Source organism: Mya arenaria, chromosome 9, assembly GCF_026914265.1.
Source record: "Mya arenaria isolate MELC-2E11 chromosome 9, ASM2691426v1".
Lineage (NCBI taxonomy): Eukaryota > Metazoa > Mollusca > Bivalvia > Myida > Myidae > Mya > Mya arenaria.
In genome coordinates, this window is record NC_069130.1 from 1,887,436 (window position 1) to 1,913,291 (window position 25,856).

The 25,856-nt window shown below is 32.8% G+C and overlaps 1 protein-coding gene across 3 annotated transcripts in view; it reads right to left on the reverse strand.

Moving 5' to 3' along the window:
- LOC128202652 (pleckstrin homology domain-containing family G member 5-like) overlaps nt 1-14,598 on the reverse strand; it is a 112,918-nt gene extending 98,320 nt beyond the window's left edge. For 2 of the 3 annotated variants that reach the window (XM_052903678.1, XM_052903677.1), the window contains exon 1: nt 13,008-14,597. In XM_052903678.1, the coding sequence (XP_052759638.1) occupies nt 13,008-14,180 (1,173 nt within the window). In that variant the 5' untranslated portion in view covers nt 14,181-14,597. Of the gene's footprint in view, nt 1-13,007 lie in introns of all 3 variants that reach the window. The other variant, XM_052903676.1, reaches the window with a different exon arrangement.
- Nucleotides 14,599-25,856: the final 11,258 nt, after the last annotated feature.

A 25,856-nucleotide genomic window follows, 5' to 3' on the forward strand; every position in this document is an offset into this window, starting at 1 on the left:
TATTGCTCATATACAATTTTTATTTCATAACTATTCAACCTCCTTTCAATATATGAACATCAAAATGAAAGTTTTTTTCACCCATGAATAGTCCAACTGAATATTGAAATAGCAAATTTGAAGTGCATTATGTCATTGAATAAATAAGTATTTTAAATATGTTTTTATTCTATTAAGGGCTTTGACACTTAGCATGAATTTGACCCAGTAATAATCGTCCACCAATTCACCTTCAAGTGTTAAAAATTAAAATTTCTTTATTAAACTTGTTGAAAATGATTTGACATATTTCAAAATAACATAATCCATTTAAATTTAAACAGATTAACCACACTTCAAATGAAAATAGATAAAACTTCAAAGCCCTCAGACATCAGCTGTTATACGTAAGTCCAAGGAATTACGTGTTTTTAAATTGCAATTTACAAGGCATATATCAAAGTTTTCATCATGTATAACACAAAAATGAACGGCACACATTTTAAATCCAATAGCACACTTGTTTCAAAGAGTTGTACAGATCCTGTTTAAAGAATCTCAAAAAAAATAGTGATTGTAATAATTTTGAAAATTCAAACTTAGTCGTCGCACAATATGTTTTAATCCATAAATAAGGTTTAGTGATAAATTAATAATTATTCCGACTGCCCAATTGTTTTCCGACTGTTTGAATGAGAATTAAACAAACACTGCGCGCCGTAATGATTAATGTTTACTTGTATTGCATAATTTCAAACTCTTTCAATGGTTTATTTTTAATTCTTAGATTTTATGTAATCTTTTTCTTTCCTATTAAGAAATACTTTCAAAGGTCAAACCGTAGCTTAAGACAGCTTTCTATTTAGGAGATGAGAATATTCTCTGCTTGATTAGATTTGAAAAGTGGAACATGCAAGGTCTTTCAAATCTGCGGACTTCATTTACAGTATATATCCGCACATGATTGTAACCACTGATTTTGATCATTAGAAAAATCATTTGATACATTTTTCATCATCATTGGCTCGATTGTTCAGATGTTTTTGTTAAAGTTAAAAACAGGATTAACGACATCATTGTTAAAGGAACTGTACACCAGGTTCGCACCAAAAAAAGTTTTTTTCTGTAACGAATCTCAGGACAATTATTTAATAAAATGTTTTACTATTTTATATCATATTGATATCATTGTCAAAATAAAATACAAAAATGTAAAAAAAAATAGAGTCAGGGAGCGACTTCGAACCATTGTCGCCAAAATTGCAGTCCAGTATCATATCCACTGTGCTACGAAGGCTTACTCTAACCGGTTGAGTATTAAAGCACTTGGTAATATATATTTCTTGGTAATATCAAGTGATAAAATCGACTAGCCAATCACGTATAAGGAATGAATTCTACTAGGTAGACATACCTAGTTATCTTTTATAATGGAAAAATACAAAAAAAACTGCGAAAAAAAACCTATTTGTAAACTATGTGGTACTTCAGTTAGTTAAGTTTCAATGCATTGTACACATCGATACAAAGTTTATGTCATGTTTTGACAATTATCTCTTTTTTTTTGCTATTTCATCATACGGAGTACAGCCCCTTTAACTTTTAGATGTGAACTATTTGATGATGGGCTCATGTATTTAAATACAAACATATGCAACTGAAACAGTTGTCTCAACTCTTGCTAAAAATACTGCAGATCATAAGTGTATCTGTGAAACTAATACAGAGGCATATCGATTTGAAAGTTAACAACGATGACGTTAACAACTTTGTTAACTTTAACAAAGTTCTGAACAATCGGCCCAATAATTGGTCTCAAATGACTAATGAAAAAATAATTTTAAGACTGTTAAAATTTGTTAACTGAGTTTTATTCTTATAAATTACTGCTGAGTTAGTATTAAAATCATAATATTAATATATTTTTCAAGTGATATAAATAATGATGTGATATCTCATTTTAAAGCTAACATCATTAAAATCTCAAATATGCATATTTTTTTAAAAACATCTATCAATTTGTTGACAGAGTTACGGTCCTTTTATCTGCCTGAATAAAAAGCTAACAACAAAAAAATTAGAAACCTTTAAACTAAAATGAAATAAAATATATATAAGACATCATTTTTTCTTTAAATGAAATACACCTTAAGTAAAAAAAAAAAAAAAAAAGTGTTATTGACAGCTCTACCTTAATTTTTATGATAAGCCTTTTTTGCAATCAAGGGAAAATATATGATCCGTAATAGTGTCCTGTCACAGCCAGTCATAATAGATTACATGCACTTAAAATAGAATAATAAAGTTGAATTTATAAGCTATTTCGTCTAGTTTTATTAAACTAATTTAAATTTTTGCTTATTTCTATGTTAATCATCAGAGCAGTGATTATGATATTTCTTATGCACCACCGTCAGCAACCAAGAGACGTAATTCCGTTATACCTCATAAATACTGTGAAACAATTGACTGACAAAATCTCATTTTAAACATTTTGCATGAGACAGGGGAGACAACTCTTCCTGTAATTAAATTTTCTTCAACAATCCGGTAATGTCCGAAACCTCCATGGCCGAGTGGTTTTGACTGCTGACAAAACTCATTGTACTGAACTTGCGGACCTGGTTCAGTTCCGGTTTTCATTAGAATATTTTTTCTTAGCAAAAGCATCAGGTATCTTGCCTAACCTCAGCTTCATTAATTATTCATGATTATGAGATTTTCCTTGCCAAATCGTCCCACAGTCCACAACGAAGCATATAGAGTATCGGAGTATCCAATTATGACAATGCACCTGCATTCTGAAATCCTTTAAATAAATCTATACCTATTTATAGAACTAATTTAAGGTTAAAAAACACTAACATTATTCAAAACATATTTTTAATTTGAACAAGTTATTCACAATGAGCAGGAATCATATAAGAAACCCACCCAGCACATTTATATGAATATATATGGTAATACAATGAAGTCCAGTTATTGAAATATTTGCAACATAAAAAGCACATTAATCCAATTCACATTTTAAAACACTTAACAATGATAGATAATTTGAATTCATACGTTATTTTTTCCTAAAATGAAATATATTTAATGCAGAAAAATCAAACTGGAAATTCCTTTAATGATTTAACAAAACCTAACCGTGGTATTAATATTTCAAAATACACGCAACTTCATAAAATCCAAACAAGCTATCATATATTTTGCATTTCACTTGAACAAAACTCACAAATCTTCATAAATAACCCCACAAATATTTGAATAAAAACATTTAATGTTTGTCTTCGTTTGAATGTTTAACAAGCACTCGTACCATAACTGATATTTTTAACAGCGTAATGGTTTAATTTTCTAGTTAGGATTTGGGCCTAAGACATTCTATTCAAAAAATATAGTCTTTTTTTTCCAACATTAAAACCTCGCAGCTTGAAATGTATACAATCACTATGTCTATAAGGCATCTTTAAAAATCCAGCTCTCTCACAACAAAATTAACCCCAGGACACTTTTGAAACTGTCATCGTTAAAATATACGACCTATTCCCCAATCTTTTCAGGACTTTTTTATATTGTTCGGACATAAATTTCTTTTATGAATCTTAATATTTAACTACCAAGTCACATAAATATATCCCAAAACTGATTGAACTTGATCGAGAATGTCCATTTTTATGGAATAATGAGAGAATAGGGCATTAAATCAAACATCGAACTGTTCTCCTATTAACACATCAAAAGCTTCTTTGGGCAAAAATAGACTAAACCTCCGACAATAGGGTAAACAAATGGGGGGTAAACATCGAATGACCTTATCTAAGTAAAAATCTGCCGTGTGTCTAACAATAAATCTTTTTTAATAACTTACAAGGGAGTCAAGAGTTCACTAAGGGTGATGAAGGGAGGTAATTCATTACATAACCACCAAAATGAGCTATAGAAGTTACTTCCCTGTTATATATGAAATGTTGATTTTTTTACAATAACAATAAAAACAATAAATACCCATTTAAGTAAACATTTGAAATAATGATAATATATTTCAAGGACATTTATCAGTGTTGATTTATTCATTGAAACCCCGTCTTTAAAATAAAAACATGAAATTGTGAATAGCAGCTGTACACAAATTCACAAATTATCTGCTGTTAAATTGAAATACTTGGTTAATAAATAAACTAGATATGGCTTCTTGTTCAAAACTCTATATAAATAAAACTGTTTTTTTTTCCTTTTACAACAGTGCATGATTTTTCATGGCAATTGACAACCATTGAAAGACTGTCATGACAAACTTACTCATTCTAATATTGACATACCATCAATAGTTTGGTTATCCAAGTTACTCAAGCAAATATTAATAATTATTATGTTGATGGACCATTAGTATAAAACTGAAGTCATTCATTATTAATGACAGTAACAATCTGATTGATAATTTAACTTTGAACATCCTCACTTAAATTTTTTTTATCAACCATCATACTGTCAGGCTGGATATGTGGGTAACATGGTTGAGGTTTTCTATTTAAAAAAGCAGCTTTACATCGAAAAAACATTCAAAACGCATTATTATGTAATAATGTATGTATATATTGAATGTGTATTTTGTATTTGTGCAATGTGACGATGAGCTGTTTATGCTTAAGTCGAAGTAAATTTTCGGTTCTGGTTTGTTTAACAACAACTAGAGCTGTCACAGGAGTGACGAATACCCCCAAATGCCACCTGGACACAGGAATGGCAAACCATTCCTTTTAAAAGAGGCCATAACTAACTCCAAGGTTACTGCACACTGCATCTTCTTTTATCATGCATGTATTGTTTTATTTAAATTTGTTGAGTAATTTAGAAGTTACACTGCTGACAAGAAAAACTAGCCTTTCATGAGTTATCGTCCGGAAACCGTTTTTCTATTTTTAGTAACAGTGACCTTGATCTTGGCCCCACCAGCCCCAATATTGAACTTGACCTGTATCTTCTGATGTTACACCTGTGTACCAAAAAATTTTCAAATCTGTCAAGCCTTTCATGAGTTATCGTCCGGAAACCGTTTTTCTATTTTTAGCAACAGTGACCTTGACCTTGACCCCACCAGCCCCAATATCGAACTTGACCTGTATCTTTTGATGTTACACCTGTGTACCAAAATATTTTCAAATCCGTCCAGCCTTTCATGAGTTATCTTCCGGAAACCATGAAAACCGACAGACAGACCGACCGACCGACCGACCGACAGACAGACCGACCGACAGACCGACCGACAAGCTCACTCCTATATACCCCCTCAAACTTCGTTTGTGGGGGTATAAAACTTGCACTTAAGGTATTTAACCCCAATACATAAGCAAAAGCTCTCTGGAAGCTCCATCAACCTTAATGCTAAGGATGCACTCTTACTACCGAATAAGATGTACCACAATTAAAACAATTGTTTCAAATTACCCAAAAGGATGAATAGATATCAAAGCAATGGTTCTTATAAAGCATTATCCGTACTTAATTTGAAAGAAAGGTGCAGAAAACAAGGTCTTTCTTCCATATAAGACAATATTTGATCACTGTAAATCATTTAGGACTCACCAGTCATTTAATATTTGTGCGTTTTCAGCTTTTAAATGCATGGTAACAATCTTGCTATCAGTTTAGTAAGTAGTTAAAGGTTTACTACTTAAAAAATATTTTTGTTATATGTGTATACCTTAAAACAAATTATAACTAATGATAAACATCTAACATTCTTATTAGGGTACTTGTATAACATAGATGCACAATCTCTATGCTTCATTGCTTTAAGAATCATTTTCATTTTGCTATTCATTTATTCAAGTACTTTACCCCATCCACTTTAATTGACATTGAATCTTCTTTTCATAAAAAATCAATTAAACATAGCTTATTTGACTTATGGAAAACAAAGGGTAAAGATAATTGGCATGCAATAAAGCATTTATTTAGCGGATTGATTTGAACATAGATGTTAAAGTTATCAACGTTTCATGGATACACTTGTGATCCAGAGTGTTTCAGCTGTACTTGTTCCATTTAAAGATACGAGATTATCATAAGATATTTTATCTTAAAAAGTTTCCAACCATGCCGTCAACAACTAAGTCAATGTTACAAAGTTCAGAACAATCAGTCCATTATATGTGGTGTTGCAGCAAGGAGGTTCCAAGTGACATCCGATAAAGATAAAGATAAAGATAGAAACAATATTGTTCTCCCTCTCTAGTTAAAAACCATCATTAATCAATCTCACTATAGCTACCAATCAAGGTGCCCCCAGTTTGATACTTGCTGGGGGCGGGGCTGACAATTTAATGGGCTCATAATTTCATATCACCACCCCAGATAAATCACCCAAAATTCCTATGCTTTACATCATCACAGACAATAGATCTAAAAATATACCCTAAAATGGTAGAAAATCCTATTCAATATATTTGATTTATTGGTTGAATTTGTTTAAATCTATGAACACAAATTGGCCCCAAATCATAATTATGTATCTTAACTCCATCACAAAATTGTTTGTTACCATAATAAGATTGCAAATAAAAATCACTTTTAACACAATTTTTGCAAATAAAAAGAATATTTCAAAGTTTTGTTCACTTTCTTCACTTCAAACACAATTTTTGCAAACTTATAAACAATTTAATTCCAAGTATTGTAAACACATGGTTTTATTCCAATTACTTTCAATTACAGAACGCAAAAGAAATCATCCAAATTAAACCGTCTTTAGATATAATTGTAACACAATAAACATATTTTTCCCCATCAACAAACAGCCAACCAGTGGTTACAATTCAATTAATAACGACTATAAAATATGAGTTTAATTGTCTTTAAATCCGTTTCAAATCTCAAATATCTTCATATCCCAGATATGAAAACATTCCATTTCAATTTTTGTCAGATTATTTAAACTTCCTGGCCAACGAAATAACAAATTGAGCTTTTATCCATCTTGAAATCTCTATATTAAATAAAAACTTGCACAAAATCACCTTTGTAATAAAATTATCCTTTATTAACTATTTGTTTAACCCTTTAACGAAAGTATCTTTGATGTAACTACAAGGTTCATCCTATCAGATTCATCCTTTTTACGAAACTACCCCATCCTATACTAACTATAAGTTTCACCCTTTTTACGAAACTACCCCATCCTATACTAACTACAAGATTCACCCTTTTTACGAAACTACCCCATCCTATACTAACTACAAGATTCACCCTTTTTACGAAACTACCCCATCCTATACTAACTACAAGTTTCACCCTTTTTGCGAAACTACCCCATCCTATACTAACTACAAGATTCACCCTTTTTGCGAAACTACCCCATCCTATACTAACTACAAGTTTCACCCTTTTTACGAAACTACCCCATCCTATACTAACTACAAGTTTCACCCTTTTTACAAAACTACCCCATCCTATACTAACTACAAGTTTCACCCTTTTTGCGAAACTACCCCATCCAATACTAATTACAAGATTCACCCTTTTTGCGAAACTACCCCATCCTATACTAACTATAAGTTTCACCCTTTTTACGAAACTACCCTATCCTATACTAACTACAAGTTTCACCCTTTTTGCGAAACTACCCCATCCTATACTAACTACAAGATTCACCCTTTTTACGAAACTACTCCATCCTATACTAACTACAAGTTTCACCCTTTTTACGAAACTACCCCATCCTATACTAACTACAAGTTTCACCCTTTTTGCGAAACTACCCCATCCTATACTAACTATAAGTTTCACCCTTTTTACGAAACTACCCCATCCTATACTAACTACAAGTTTCACCCTTTTTGCGAAACTACCCCATCCTATACTAACTATAAGTTTCACCCTTTTTACGAAACTACCCCATCCTATACTAACTACAAGTTTCACCCTTTTTACGAAACTACTCCATCCTATACTAACTACAAGTTTCACCCTTTTTGCGAAACTACCCCATCCTATACTAACTATAAGTTTCACCCTTTTTACGAAACTACCCCATCCTATACTAACTACAAGTTTCACCCTTTTTACGAAACTACCCCATCCTATACTAACTATAAGTTTCACCCTTTTTACGAAACTACCCCATCCTATACTAACTACAAGTTTCACCCTTTTTACGAAACTACCCCATCCTATACTAACTACAAGTTTCACCCTTTTTACAAAACTACCCCATCCTATACTAACTACAAGTTTCACCCTTTTTACGAAACTACCCCATCCTATACTAACTACAAGATTCACCCTTTTTACGAAACTACCCCATCCTATACTAACTACAAGTTTCACCCTTTTTACAAAACTACCCCATCCTATACTAACTACAAGTTTCACCCTTTTTGCGAAACTACCCCATCCTATACTAACTACAAGTTTCACCCTTTTTGCGAAACTACCCCATCCTATACTAACTACAAGTTTCACCCTTTTTACGAAACTACCCCATCCTATACTAACTATAAGTTTCACCCTTTTTACGAAACTACCCCATCCTATACTAACTACAAGTTTCAGCCTTTTATGGGAACTGTCCTTTACTAACTAATATCTGATCCAAAACGAACAATAAGATTTAGTACCCTTTTTATAAAAAAATCCAATCCTATACTAACTATAAGTTTCAACCTTATATAACAATTAAAACTATTTTTAATTTTGTAAATATTCATTTGCGGAGAAGTTCTATGATACTTGGTTTACAACATTTAATAGATAGTTTGTTTGGACCATATGCAACTAAAAAAAAAATTTGCAACCCAAAATATATTTAAACTTCTCCGGTTATTTTTTTCTATTACAAAATGATGAGGTTAGAAAGTAAATAAATCATACCTGTAACCTACCCACACCTTAAAATGTTGGTCGAGTAACGCCAAACAAACCATTTATTACTTGTTGCCTTACTCTTTGATTTATACAAGCGTTATAATTATTACATAGTCAGATAAGCTCGTTGCACAGTATGTTTTTATCAATCCCAAATTCCATGATAAATTGGTGCACCTTTCATCGTCATCAAAGACAGGAATTCAAACTCTACACACCGACACAACAATGCCAGAAATGCCAACCGTCTTGCACTGTAATACACATTTTTGTATTTGATTTAGTGTGATGTAACCTTAGTACATTTTATCCACATTTACCAACTGACCAATAACAGAGGGACACCATATCAACTGTTGCTAGGCAACCCTGGAATCAGATGCTGAAGATAAATCACTCCTACCCTGATTTCAGTTAACGCTTACTTTTTAAAAGGTGTTTCTGATCTACATTTGCAATTTGGTTCCCAGCTTAAGACAACGCGAAAACTTTTTTTCTTCACAGGACATTGCGACAGGTAAACACCTTAAGTTTACCTGTCGCAACAAATTTTTACCTGTCGCAATGTTACAAACAGTATTCGGTTACATCAGCCGGAACCTTGATTTTAAGCATCTTTTTTTTAAATAAGTTTTGCAAATCCCCATTATAACAGGTTTAGATCTATTTGGATAGATTTGTCTTACAGTTCTATAATAAATTACAAAAAAAGCTAAATATCATGTAAAAAAATCAATATTCGGATCTTATGTCATAATTTTTTTCTTCCCTTGCCTCCCAAAAAAACTCATATATGGTTCGTCTACCCATGGAACAGATAGATCTTACTCTTTTAATTCATCTTTAAATTAAAGATACAGTACGGTTATAAAATGTAACGAATTGTACTACAAGTCTGCACAACATTTATGCAAAAACAAAAGTAGATTTCTTGTTATTGGCAAAGTTAAACAGAGCGGAAAGAAAGTCAGCTCGGTATATTAATCATCATATCTAAATTAAAACGATTGCCGGGAACCACTTAGCCGAAAATAAATACATACGGAATTTTGTAATTTCCGAACATTTCCGTAAAATAAAAGTATTAAATTACGAGCTGAAATCGGAACCTTACGCGTTTTATCGGCTTTTACGGAAACATGTCGAAACGGGGTTTACAAATAGTGATACACGGATTAACACGCTGAATAATCATGATATAATAGTTAAAAATAACTCTGAACATTTATTTAGAAACTGAAAGTAAATTTTCCGAAAATTAAACGGTGCTGACTGTAATTTTTCACCGGACATTGTGACCGACCAAAACAAAAGTTTCGTCGGTCAAAATGGAAATATACCGGACATGTCCGACTGTCCGACGGACATTCGCATTGTCTGCAGCTTGCAAAGAATGCACTGTGATGCAACATGGACACAATATAAAACAGCTAGAAGTTTACATGTCAGTGACTGAGTTAGCATTAACTGAATTCAGGGCTGATGTATTTTGTTATTACAATATTAATATGATTAATAGACACACATATACATGTCCCTGCAGGGTCGAATTTAGATTAAACTATTTAGAATGAAATAAGCAGAAATAATACTATGGTAAATCAAATATGACAGTGTCTATAACCATAATCTCGGGATGGTGGCTGGGCGGGTTGGACCTATAGGCTATAACGAACATTGGGGATGGAGAAACTATAGGAACAGTAGGGCTTCATAAACCATGAAAACGTAAGGGCTAAAACCGAGAAGCCATGTCAAAATGGTCATGGGCTGAAAAAACATAAAAACAGTAGGGCTCGACAGACCCACAACCTCTAAGGTGAGATGTAAACATCTACACAATCTATCAAACTCTATCTTGAAGTGAACACAAATGAAAAGGCTACACTATCTTGACAGAGATGCAATAATTGTCTTATAGTCTGAAAATATTCTTAATTTAATTTGAACATTTGCTCAAAAGTGCATGAAGAATGATACCATGACATATATAACATTATAACCAGGTAAAGGTCGAACAAGATTCATGAACTTTAGGCAAATATTTACTCAAAAGGTCATCTGTTATAGAAAAGTTTGTTCAAAACATTTTATTTATTTAAGTTTTAATCCCACTTTAAAGCTGCATTCTCACAGATTGAACGTTTTGTCAACTTTTTTATTTTTTGTCTTGGAAAGAGCAAATTTTTGCATAAATATCTGCAAACCAATGATAGAAGACTGGTGACAAAAAATTAGATCACAGATTTTTATATTTAAGTTCAAAAAATGATGTTTTATGCCTTTTTCTTAAACTGCTAGTAACAGTTTAAGCCATAAAACATTAATTTTCGAACGGAAGTATCAAAATCTGCGATCTGATCTTAAAAATTGTCAGCAATTTTATACCATTAGTTTGCAGATATTTACGCAAAAATTTGCTCTTTCCAAGACAAAAATTAAAAAAGTTGTAAAAAATGGTTAATCTGTGAGAGTGCAGCTTTAAATAGGCAAAACCCCCACAGTCTCGCTTCGCACTGCAAAAACAGAATTTAGTAAAAATTGCACCACAAAGGTGACGGACCATCACAGTTTTAACATTGAAGCTTTTCATCATTCATGTACTTAAAGATTTACCTAACTAACGATGATGTCATACTAATGATTATTTTATTTAAAATACAAAAAATCTTAATGAGTCAGTTACACACTGTCAAATTTCATTGTCTCATTATATACTTCGGTTCAAAGAGTTTTATTTCAATTTATGACTGTTAATTGATTACTGTTAAACCAACACATCAGTATATGTCTTTGTTTTAAAGAGAACAGTGTGTCTAACAGCTGATAATTGTCAATCATGAAAAAAAGCCGTGGAGGGGGGGGGGGGGGGTGATGGGGGAGGGGGGTTGACCTCACCCCTTTTGAAATTCTTTCTTTTGCACTTTATATTTGTTTTAAGGTACAGTCTTTACAACTGTAGTCTTATGTTTAAATCTTTCAATCCTGATTTTGGAGTGAGGTCTATAATCCTGAACTAAAGAACCACTGTATGAAACAAACAATTTAAGTACTAAAAAAATTAATTCCTACTCAACCAATTATTATCAGTTCATCACTAATCAAACAAGCCAACCAGAGCCAAGAATTTCTTGCCCTCTATTCTGTTTTTTAGCCAATGTTACTGAATTGATCCAAATTGGGAATCAAGTCATACTCAATGATCTACTTACCTGATTTTTCATGATAAGCTATAAGATGGTTTAATTTCATGTTTACAAATTAAATTTATTCCTACAGTCACTGTTGCTCCTCCTGAATAAATTTGTTAAATTGACATATATGAAATACATGTACACCTGAATATTACTGCAACACTGATAAAAAATGTTTATCTTTATTAATCCATCAAATTAATAATATACTTACAGAGAAAACTATTCGATGACCTAAAGAAACGGCCATCACAGCCCTCGAGACATTGTCTTATCAGTTAACAAGGTCAATTATGAAATGACCACAACTAATTATTGTCAATCACTGTTTGACCAGCCAATAAACAATGAACTACCACAAGGGACCCACTGAACAAGAAACAATGCTCCTCTGTTATTTTTTCAGACAAACAAGGGAGATAAGTCAATAGTTATGAAAGTCAGAGTTAAGGGCTAAGAAGTAGTGACTGTATGTACAATATCATCATTTCATTTTAATTTTTCTCAACTTTTTGTTGACATTCCATCATGTTATCAAGGGCTCTTAAGTCACACAACAACTTAATCTTAAAGCAAATTTACAAACTCATAATTTGTGCAGAAAAGATGACATTAGACGCAACCACATTTGTTTAATCAATATTTTCTGCACCATGATTGTAAAACATGTCCCATCAAGTTGGTAATGTTGCTCACACTGAATTAATGTCCATTTAGAAATTAAAAATAATATTTAGAAAAAAATCTTTAAAAAAAATAATTCTCAAGATAATATTTCAAACAAGAATCTTGAGAGATAATTGAAGCACAATAGATAATCCTTTTATCAATCAAGTACAAATAATGTGATAATAAGTTGAGAATATTGTTTCATAAGTAATATTTTTTTTATCAACTTTAACTAAAATTATAACATGTAAATTGCAGCAAGAAAACAAACATCCCATTACCATAAGAAATTACACTTACCAAAATATTAAAGCTATCTATCACAGTGCATGTATCCATGGCAACCTCATTTTCCTCATTCTCTTCCTGACCTTCAACCTTTGACCTTGGCTGAATATCCACAACCTTGACCTCTACCTCAAACTCACATATCGATTCACAACCACATTCCTTCCCGTCATCCTCGATTTCCGATTTTTCTATCACCGATTTTTCTTCTATTTCCAATATTTCATTTTCCATTTCCTCCTCTGAACTGTCTGTATCATGTAAGGGAATTTGTTCGCAAGACTGGCTGCGTGTCAGAAAGTCAAAATGAATACTTGAATTTGAACACGGTTTGGCATAAATATCTTCGAAAGAAACACTTTTTTTGAAGGACTGGTTACACTCGTCTTTCTGTCTTTTCAAGTTTTCAACATCGCCAAATGAAACATTTTGCCTAATTGGCATAAGCTCATCAAACAGGTCATTATCTGAAGAATCACTGAGAAAGTTCTTAACTTCAGCGATATCACCAAATGAGACAGACTTCTTAACATTCTTTCTGGTATTTTCCTCATCAATAATATCATCAAGGAATCCAAGAGCATTTTCGATACTCTCCATTCCAATAGGTGACATTGCGCGATCAATTGGGGATATCGCACGACTACGATCAAATGGTGACTTGGCACGTTCGCAGTTAATTGGAGACATAGCTCGAATCGGGTCTGGCGTTGCACGGCCATTTTGTAACTGCACAAAGTTCACTGTCGGTGAGTCACATCTCACCTCGGGGGAAACGCTTGTCTTTTTCAGAATTCCTTTAGCGGGGGCAGTCCCTACCCCCGGGGAAAGAAGTTCACTTTGACACGGTGGTGACATGTAACCACTATCGCCGCTGAAACATTTCTCCCTCCCTTCTGAAATCTTTATGCAAAGTGGTGACTTATCGAAATGTAAAAACGACTCCAGTTCCATCTCTGATGATAAATACACTGTGTCTTCTGCATGTTTATGACTGTCTGGTAAAAACATATCATCGTAACCACTAAAAAGTCTTAACTCATCCTTCTCCTCTGACGTCGACTTTTTATTCTTCTTGTTGGAAGTCAAGAAAGGCTGAGATAATTGTTTAATCAACCCTGGTCTTTTCTTCGGCTTAACTTTAAGGGAGCTTGTCCCAAGAACTTTGTTTTTGTTTTTCGGCATAACTGACGTCGTTTTATGTCCAGAAAACGTGTGGAAATTTGGCAAGTACTAAATGCCAACATAAACACAAGAACTTATCAACAATATCTTAAAACATAGTCATATTAAATCCTCCAACTTGAGTCACTTTTTTTATTGAGTCACTTAAACATTTTTCCATTGATTATTGTTTTCAATGTTAAATGTCTGGTGTTTTTTTGCACAAATTAAAAAGTTAATCCGGAATTAATAGATGTAACATACTATTGTTACACTCTGTAAATAGCTAGCTGTTCCATAGTATTAATCCAGTCAATCCTTATAAATCCATATTCTGATTATCTGACATTAATCTTTCAAAATGACACTTTTATGTCCTTCTAAACAGATAATTTTAAATGTTTATATTCTGAAATTCAAATAGTTTAAGCCCGGAATTATAGTTATTCGGGTTTTCCCAGCCTAATCCTCCGGTACAAACAAAATTAAACCGTTGTTATATACACACGTTACTTCGGAGACAATAGAGTCATTGGACTGTTACATGAATTTCGGCATGGGAAAACCCAGTTAAGTCAATTCCGGGCTATATATATTCACTGCTTATCAAACTTGTCTGTTGACAAATAATGAACTCGAAATAAGTGTGTAAGCTGACCGGAATATTGATTAATTCTAACCTCAAAACCTTTTTTCACTTTAAATTTCACACATTTGTTAAAATAGGCGTGTAAATCCAGATGTATTCAAATAATTTAAATTGACAAAATTTTAAAAGACCAGCGCCCCTCGTTTTCTTTTCAATTAAAATATAACGACTCAGTTGCGATACAAAGTCTGTTCATTGTCGAAGATGACAAAACCGAATAGCGTAAATGATCAGTTTTCATTTTCAAGAGCCGTATTCATTATTTTTAAATGCGTCAAATGCAAACATTGTTCACAGTGGTAGTGAAAATCTACCGCAGTTGTTTATAGTGTCGACAATTGTAGAAAAGCAAATAAAACATCAAAATTGATTTCGACAAAATTTATGCCTCTTAGGTTGCAAATCAAAGGAAGATTTGTATCTGGTGGAGCTAAATTCATGAAGATATGAAAACACAATAAATAAAATTCAATCTCTAATAATAAAAGGACAATTGTTTATTTCAGTGTAAGATCATAATATGTTTCACCGAGTGAGCACCAAAATTAATATTTCACAAGGTGAAATATATTTCAGTGAAATAAACAATTTTTTTCTTTTTATTATATTATGCATCAAATTATGATAAAATTCAATCACACTTTATTAGAAAAACATGCCAATTTAATTGCACACTTAATGTCATTTAGGAAATAATGTCGTTGAAATTCACAGTGTTTCAGCCCTGTGCGCAATGACTTTTAAAAACAGTGAAAAATATCAAACTGATATTTTCACTGTTTGAAACAGTGAAATATTAATTTTATTTCACTGACAAATCTATATAAACCACTGGAAAGCATAAAATTCATTGAGTTAATAGATTTTATGAGCCTTAGCTAGCTGCTTCATCATAAATTCTGTTTACCATATTGTTACATTACATAAATTAGAAGCACGTGCTTTAATTGATATAGGGGAAAAAACTTCAAACAGCAAAATAAATCCCAAACAATTTCATAGAAAATCATGCATAAAATTGTGAGATGTGATTATTACTATTTTGCTAAAAATCTCGTTAAAAATCAAGAATTATAACGCATGAATTATTTCAAACATGATCATCTAGTGTGTGTATAATATAATGTTTCAAGGATGCATTATTACATGCAGGTGAAAATGTGTTTTGTTATTTATCAGTAAATACATCAGTGTATAAATTCAACCAAATGATTATATAAGGCGATCAATTTAAACTGAAGTAATTATACCATTAGTTCAATTAAGTAAGGATGGTAAAACAAGTTTGAACATTTCAATTTAAAGTTTAATATATGAATATTATACAGGGTTCTCAATAAGTTTTGTTTGAACCGTCTCAAATAGTAAACGACCAGCTTCTACTTATTCTAAGGAAAATTCATTTAGTTTTCCAAATTTGAACCGGCCCTATTGCCATTTGAACCGTCCATTTTGGCCGGCAGCCGGTTCTCATTGAGAACACGGATTATAACATTTACTCCTCAAGATTCTTGATCAATCTAGTAATGTTATTATTCCAATTTCCAATGGCATTGTTACATGTCATATTAAAAGTAAAAAAACATAACAGCTTTAGAAAATGTCAAGGTCATACGATTAAAATATATAACATATAATTCAGCCCTTAATTTTCTATCTTGGAGGTTTAACAATTATATTGGAAATTTTCATTAATCATTGCAATTTAACATTATATAGAAAACAATTGTGTATTAATTAAGGACATGGAAATGACGCATTCAAATGGCAGATATTTAAATTTGAATCACAATATACCCCCATAAAAAAATTATATTGAAGATGCTTTTTCATCCAAGTCTGTCCAAAATCCATATAAATTGCATTTTTTCAATTCACAAAAACATCCACAAATCACTTTCTATTCAAATCGGTCACAATATTTAACACAAAAATATCATTTATCCAGTCAGCTAAACCAATGACACAGTCCATTTGATTTTGATTTTAATTCCTTGTCACAGGAGTAAGTCTGACGTCTCGACTAACCTTTCCTGTATAACACCTATCAAATCTGTCGATAATTGGAAAACCAAAATGATGAATGAAAAGCAAGCATGAACCGTACACTCATCTGAACATAAGACCAGTACGCCTCAATGAATTACCTTATACTATAAACCATTTAATACTTCACTTGTGTCATCTTTGCAAAACGCTCTTCATGAACTATCATTTTACAATTATTATTATTTTTCTGAAACTTTTGAATGAACTACGTTAAATATTCATTAATTCCATTTTGAGCGCTTTTTTCGCAATCAAAGTGTTTTTCCATATGATCATCATTCTATACTTTATTTAATGAGTGAGACATGATTTCAAGATCTAGTTTATGTGTTCATTGTTAAATAAAACCTAAATTAGTAATGACTCATTTTGAAACTTAAAGCTGCACTGTCACAGATTTACAGTTTTGACATTTTTTTATTTTTTCTCGTGGAATCAGACAAATTTGGCATAAATGTCAGTGGAAACCAGTAATATAAGACTGCTGACAAAAGATCAGATCGAAGTTTTCAATATTTACGGCTGAAACCGATACTAACGCTTAAAGAAAAATGTGTTTTTCCGCAGTTTTCCAAACAATTTATATGACTGAATTGAAGTCATCGATGCCAAAATCAGCTGATTCTAATAAAAAAATTAAAATATAAGTCAAATAAAATATAAGTCAAAACTGTCAATCTTTGAGAGTGCAGCTTTAAATGGCATTTGTTCACAATTATGTTAAATAGACAGTTTTTTGATGACTCTTGTAATTGTTTTAAAGTAATGTAAATGCCTTGGTCGCTAATTAACCTGAAGCAAGCGCGTGAAAATGCAGAATTTTCATTTTCGTCAACATCTGATATGCTTTTCAGATATAAAATGCATCTTAATGCCTTTGTTTATAGTCAAACAATCTTTTCTTGCAGCTTTTAATTTGAAAGTTTAAAAACAAGAAATGTAAATCGAAATACTTCAATTTTTCAGTATCACGCTTTTACTGAAAGATTTTTCAGAGTTTGAATTATTTATTAAAGATGATCGTTTATCTGAGGTAAATTCAAACCAAATAGGCAAACCTTGTTATCACTTTTTATACCGATGTCACAGCCAATTAAAATGTTGTAATCTGCCATTTGCTTCATGTTTTACATACATTTACATGTTTTTAAAAAAATAAAAATAATACAAGGTAAAAGGTGAAAATTATCGCAGTTATGCTTGCAGTAAATATTCAATTTAATTTCACAATCAATCAAAATGTTTTTATTTCTTATTCAATAACATGTGCCCATGGGCAAAGATGATATAAAATCAAGCAAGTTGTCACTTAAACATGTCAATTTCTCATCTTATAATTAAGATAGGTATCTCAAAGTATTCACATAAAAACCGGTAATGATACATCCTTTAAAGGGACTGTACACCAGATTGGCACCAAAAATAGTTTTTTTCTGTAATGAATCTCAGGACAATTATTTATTAAATGTTTTACTCTTTTATATCATAATTGTAAAAAAAATACCAAAATGTAAAAAAATCGAGTCTGAGACCGGGTTCGAACTGTTGTCGCCAAAATTGCAGTCCAGCGTTGTATCCACTGTGCTACAAAGGCCCAGTCTAAATGTTTGGAATATCTAAACTATATTCCTAACGTGATAATATCACGTGATAACATCGACCAGCCAATCACGCATAAGGAATGAATTCTACTAGGTAGACATACCTGGTAATCTAGAAGAAAACAAAAAACTGCAAAAATAAATTAATTGTAAACTATGTGGTACTTCAGTCAGCTAGATTGTACACTTCGATACCAAGTTTATGTCAGTTTTCGACAATTTTCTTCTTTTTTTTTCGCTACTTCATCATACGGAGTACAGCCCCTTTTAAACAAGATATTAAATAATAATAATTACATGATTTTTCACATGTCGGCTCAATTTAATTTAATGTCAAAATTTTAAGTCAGAGGATAAATCTCATCGTTCTCTCAATAAACAGTTTAACAAAGACACATATTAAAACAGATTAAACCCTAAGACAGCAAAGTCCCAATTAATCTAAAACAATGAAATTCGCATACAATTAATCTTCATTACATCTTAATGACAAACTTCTAAGAAAACCATTATACGGATTTAAATATTTATTAATTAGTCTGAGTTGTTGAAATCATGCAACAACATTTAGCAAAAAAAACATTAAACATAAAACAATAATTACATTGCCCTTCTCTTCATGAACTACCGGGCTGCAACGCATTATGTCATCATTGTTTATTTCAGTGCTTAGCTAGCTAGATTCTTATTGGACAAGTGCCACATCATTAATCCAATGGTAAACAACGTTTCAAATGTGTTACTGTTCTTTTTAATAGACATAAAATGCAGATGCAATTTCAAATTTCTTTCCATTATTTTACTTAAATTATGTTCTTATTTACATTCAAAGCAATAAGAATAAGCAGAGAAAAAATTAAATATAACAATTGATCATTGAAATTAGTCTTTTGGATGAACAAGCCCAAATTCATATACCACTGCTTGGCATAACATTTTTGCACAAGCCCTACTGTATAAAACCCAGAAATTGAGCAAGCCCAGGGAGCATTTTACCAGTGCAGGCCTTGCGGGCTTGAGCATATTTCGTTCATGCATCATGAACACTGTAGCCGGGTGTGATCTTGCAAATTTCCCAAGAAGCAGTACGGAATTTCATGGATTTACAATATCACAGCCGAGCCTTCATAATGCATAATCAAACAAATGTTTTATAATCAACCCTTAATTTAATTGTGAAATGTCACTTGTGTCCCCCCAGTGAGTCCTGAGACAAAATGTCTACAGTATTACACTAGTTGGATAATATTTTCAACACCAGAAATAGAGAAATGAAACAGCCATACAGTACTTGCAACAAAAGGCATCATTTGCAAATTGACATGAAACACAAACAAGCCAGACAGCTAATGGCAGAGCAAGCAATTACTGAGAATAACAACCAATATCCTCTTTTCTTGGTCAATAACATAATGCCTGCTGAGCTGATTGGCATCACGCCATAGGCTCTATCTCAGCTGGGTTCCAGGGTTAAATCTAGTGAGGATGTTAATTATTTAAATGTGTTATAACCACTGAATTTTTTGAAAACTGTACTGGACATAGCCACCCTATGCTTTAAAAGATAGTAAAACTTGATAAGAGATCACTTGCTCCATAAGCAAACAGCTTACACAGCAGAGTTAGAACCAACTTGGTAGAGGATCACTTGACAGTATCTTGCTCCTTGAACAATAGTCTGCAGTCTTGCACAGCAGAGTGAGAACCAACTTGGTAGAGGATCACTTGACAGTATCTTGCTCCTTGAACAATAGTCTACAGTCTTACACAGCAGAGTGAGGACCAACTTGGTAGAGAACCACTAGACAGTATCTTGCTCCTTGAACAATAGTCTACAGTCTTACACAGCAGAGTGAGGACCAACTTGGTAGAGAACCACTAGACAGTATATTGCTCCTTGAACAATAGTCTACAGTCTTACACAGCAGAGTGAGTACCAACTTGGTAGAGGATCACTTGACAGTATCTTGCTCCTTGAACAATAGTCTACAGTCTTACACAGCAGAGTGAGAACCAACTTGGTAGAGGATCACTTGACAGTATCTTGCTCCTTGAACAATAGTCTACAGTCTTACACAGCAGAGTGAGGACCAACTTGGTAGAGGATCACTTGACAGTATCTTGCTCCTTGAACAATAGTCTACAGTCTTACACAGCAGAGTGAGGACCAACTTGGTAGAGAACCACTAGACAGTATCTTGCTCCTTGAACAATAGTCTACAGTCTTACACAGCAGAGTGAGTACCAACTTGGTAGAGTATCACTTGACAGTATCTTGCTTCTTGAACAATAGTCTACAGTCTTACACAGCAGAGTGTGAACCAACTTGGTAGAGGATCACTTGACAGTATCTTGCTCCTTGAACAATAGTCTACAGTCTTACACAGCAGAGTGAGGACCAACTTGGTAGAGAACCACTAGACAGTATATTGCTCCTTGAACAATAGTATGCAGTCTTACACAGCAGAGTGAGTACCAACTTGGTAGAGGATCACTTGACAGTATCTTGCTCCTTGAACAATAGTCTACAGTCTTACACAGCAGAGTGAGTACCAACTTGGTAGAGGATCACTTGACAGTATCTTGCTCCTTGAACAATAGTCTACAGTCTTACACAGCAGAGTGAGTACCAACTTGGTAGGAGATCACTTGACAGTATCTTGCTCCTTGAACAATAGTCTACAGTCTTACACAGCAGAGTGTGAACCAACTTGGTAGAGGATCACTTGAAAGTATCTTGCTCCTTGAACAATAGTCTACAGTCTTGCACAGCAGAGGAGTACCAACTTGGTAGAGTATCACTTGACAGTATCTTGCTCCTTGAACAATAGTCTACAGTCTTACACAGCAGAGTGAGAACCAACTTGGTAGAGGACCACTTGACAGTATCTTGCTCCTTGAACAATAGTCTACAGTCTTACAGAGCAGAGTGAGAACCAACTTGGTAGAGGATCACTTGACAGTATCTTGCTCCTTGAACAATAGTCTACAGTCTTACACAGTCTTACACAGCAGAGTGAGAACCAACTTGGTAGAGGATCACTTGACAGTATCTTGCTCCTTGAACAATAGTCTACAGTCTTACACAGCAGAGGAGTACCAACTTGGTAGAGGATCACTTGACAGTATCTTGCTCCTTGAACAATAGTCTACAGTCTTGACATTGTCTTGCATCATGCAAAGAAGCCAAGGGTTTAAATAAACTAGGAAGTTAATTTCTAAAACATTGGATAACTCAGTGTAAGACAATAATTTATGAACACGATATCTGCTTCACAGACAACTTATGTACTCATCCTTCTATAAATTGTTAAGGGTCTTTTGATACTTGCCAATGAAAAACACGAACATTCTAAATAAAGAAAATACCTAATTTTCAGGCCAATTTAACAGTAATGCTTAATTATGGGCATTTACTCAACTTTAACTCAACTCTTCTGAATTTGTTCAGTTCAAAAATAGCCTACTGTAACCATGATTGAGTTTTGATCCTATCTTAAATCATCCAGAAAAATACCATAAAATTGAGTCTGACTATTAAAAAATGTCAGTTTCGGCAGGAAAAAATCAATAGATATGAAAGGTTTACATGCCCATACGATCAAGGGTCGCCCATTTTCAATGGGCTATTAAAGACAAGCCACACTCATTATAATGTTCGGGCATTTAAAAAGGTGTAACAAAAATGTATCAGTATCTTTCATCAAATTCAAGGTAATAAACTTGTATTCTGATTAGAAAATGTCTTTTCTTATCTTGACTCATGTAAATTACAAACTTAAATGAGGTTCAGTGAATGATATGAGTATCTCACAGGAAAAATGGATTTATGCTCTTATTTGCTGAGTAAAGAAAATTTCATCTTCATCAATAGAGCACCACAAGCAGGGTCAATGCTCCTCTGTGTTCTCAATCAAGGGGCGTAACTCTAATAGTATTAAAGACACCAATGATCATTTCTGCACATACCTGATATGTGTAATTTTCTTACAAACATGTACAGTTATAATATGTACCTATGTTTCCTAAAGTTGTGTTGTTTATAAAACTGTGAACAATCCATAATGCTTCCTATTAAATAGTCATGTGGTATGTACAGCTTCTATGGACGCTTTTAAGCTCAATTTTAAATTCTTTAGCCTACAATTGTCTTCATTGCCCTATGATAAAAACTTTCATCAAAACAATTTAAAATGAAGAGCACCACAGAGTGAGCAAAAAACATGCCTCTTGTTTTTTTATTAGTCAAACAAGGGAAACAACTCAATATTGTTAAAGCCAGAGTTATGGGCCTTTAACTATACATGTGTATTTTTAAAGTGTCTCTAAAAAATTACCAAGTTTGTTTGAACACCTGTCTGTTGTTATTTCATAAGTCAAATAAGGGACACAACTCAATATTGTTAAAGACACAGTTATGGGCCTTTAACTATAAATGAGTATTTTGTCTCTGGCAAGCATGTGTACCAAGTCTGTTTGAACATTTTTCACATTTTTTGTGTTATAGCCAAGGTCAAAGGCTTTTGGGTGGAGATATCGTCTACGAAGAGGACAAAGACACCTTGATTGCAAAAATATCTTGACTTTTTTTCATGGATAACAGACAAGATAAAATAGCATGTTATTACAATAGAACAAAAAATACAACCCTTGAAATGTTCATATCAGATATGTTTGAAGTATGAATTTAGGAATTATGCACATTTTGAATTAACTGTACACAAGTCTTCCATCAAAACATCTTGTACAAACTTAATTTAACAGAAACTTTAAGAACATAATGGGTGAATTTGGTACGTATTAAGATGTCTTAATGAAACATTGACCTTGCGCCTCTCTACGTTTAAGACTTTGATGTTTTTATTATCTAGGACACACAGTTTTATACAATTTCACATATAAGATTGACGATGGATAATGTAATAAAACATTTTACTATTACACTTGTCCCATTACGAAATGAATTAAGATTTCGAACGCTGATAATGTCATCATAATTTGTATTCCTTGAACGAGGCTCTCAACATTAAAATGTTAATTTAAGAAGTCATTTACCTCAAAGATAGACGCGAGTTTTCAATTAAGCTTATTTTATAGCATCCTATCAATAAATGAATGACCACTGTATGGTTTCTTGGTTTACTACAATCATGTACTAAAATGTATCACCATTTTGAAGAATATTCCTGCCAGCTACACACCAATTTTATTTTCACAGTATTCCATACAAAACATCATGTTTTTCATCAACATTTTCATCTTGAATGTCTTCTACTGTTTCTTTCACTGTTTCACATTCTTATATCATTTCCAGCAGGATTCAAATCTTTGGAGCCATATTGACTCATAGCCACTAAATCTACCTCCATTTGAAGAGCAAGTGACCATTTCTGCCTCCATATGTGAAGATTTCCTGATAGACTTAATCCTCCTCCATTGTGAAGATCTGCTATTAGTAAACAATTAGCGCCACAAGCTTTAAAGGGGATACTGAGGTAGACAATATGACAAAAGGCCTCCCGCAGATAACGCAGATTACGATATAAAGCATCCGAGCTTACAGTTTGTCACCTTGTTTTGGGAGGGATTGAATTTGTTACAAGCGATAAAACGAAACATAATCAGTATTATTATAGTGCTTAATGCTCTATTTTGTTAGATATTTGAGTCAGTTTTATGAAATGTTTAAGTTTGATAATACAATAATATTTCCATTGACTGGTACTTAATATTGAATAGAAAAATTCAATGTTACTAGGTATAATTTACATTTACATCACACAGGAAAAACGATCATGATTAATGGTCAATATGATCTATCAATATTTCATCAAAATCTGTACAAAAAGTTGTTTAACAAGATGGTTTATCTGCTGAAGCAATATAAGATACACGGGACTTTTAATGACCATTAAATTCAGCCATCCTTGCCGATTTCTTTCAAATCTTTAACCCTATCACCTATCAACAGTTTAGTTAAATACGATACTGGCTATAAATCAGCAGGCTATTTAATAATATAACACAAGATTGTCTCATTTCAAAGGCTAGTTTTAATGCATGTCTTATACACACTGTGGTCATTTATAAAGCTAAGATATATAAACTTCTTTTGAAAATCAGCTGAGGGTAAATAACCAAAACTCAAATATACATCAATGACTTAAAAGGCTACTTTATTGGAACTCATAAAACATTCCCTCAAATACCCATAGAGCTATAACAAACATAAAGCTATTGGAAGCCTGGCTCGACCTGGTCACTTTTCAGGGTTAGTTAAAATAATGCTTTGGAATATATACAATCATGTTCTGTTATTTCAGTATTGATGAAATATAACCACTTAATTGATCAAAGAATGGTCAAATGTCCATCAGCGTTGTGTTATGTGTTTAATTCTTAATGACTTCAGCTATAAATGTGTTCTTTTCCCACCAGCATGTTGATGTATTTTACTGCATAGCCTTTGCCTTAATAGCTCCGCTACTGATTCAAAACAATGAAATGCTGATTACAACTTTCTGGAAATGGATCGTCTTTTAACGATTTCTGTGAAAAATCCTGCTAAAAGTGATGATACCCTCAAAAATGCTAAATTACCTTTACCTTTTTTTTATATAGTGGTATTAATAAAGGTCCCAACTTTCATCCAAGACATCCATGTCCAGGGTTTGAGCCCAACCTGAGCCTTCTAAAAAATGGACACCAGTCATACTGGTTTGTGTGCCAAATATGGCCTCTATTAAGATAATTATAATTAAGATTTGTATTAGCTTTTGAGATGAAATGGAATTGATTAAACTGAAATATAACAAAGACTGCATAAAAAAAATTCATCACTACTGCCTCTATTTCAAATTCTAAACTTTAGAAAGCATATAGTACTAAATTTACATGAGACATGCATCAGTAAAAATTCTAATTAATGCTACCATTTAAATGCTAGCGGCTATTTTTCTGCCCATTTTTAAACAGCACTTGAACTTTTCGATGATCATTCAAGTGGGTAACTAATACCTCTCCTTCAAACATTATAATGTATAATTCTCCAATGTGTCTGAGTTTCAAGTGAAAAAACATCTCTAAGTTTGAAGTATGTTTGTGGTTAAAAAACATGGCTTCTGTAGAGTATGTATTTTTGGAAACCTAATATGCCGGCCTTGATTATTAATAAGAACTTTTAGTGTTTGCAGTCATGTCTCCACCAATGAGGTTGCTTGGCAAATTAATAGTGATTAAGAAAGACTAAACAAGTACTAAAGACTTCTAATAAAGTTTGAAGGTAATTTGCTCCTCAAAACCTTTCATTCACAGATAGATTGGAAAAACAAGAACTGGCCAATGCTCTTAAAAACAAAACTGATGCAAAATGTGTTAAGCTGACTTGAACACTTCAGG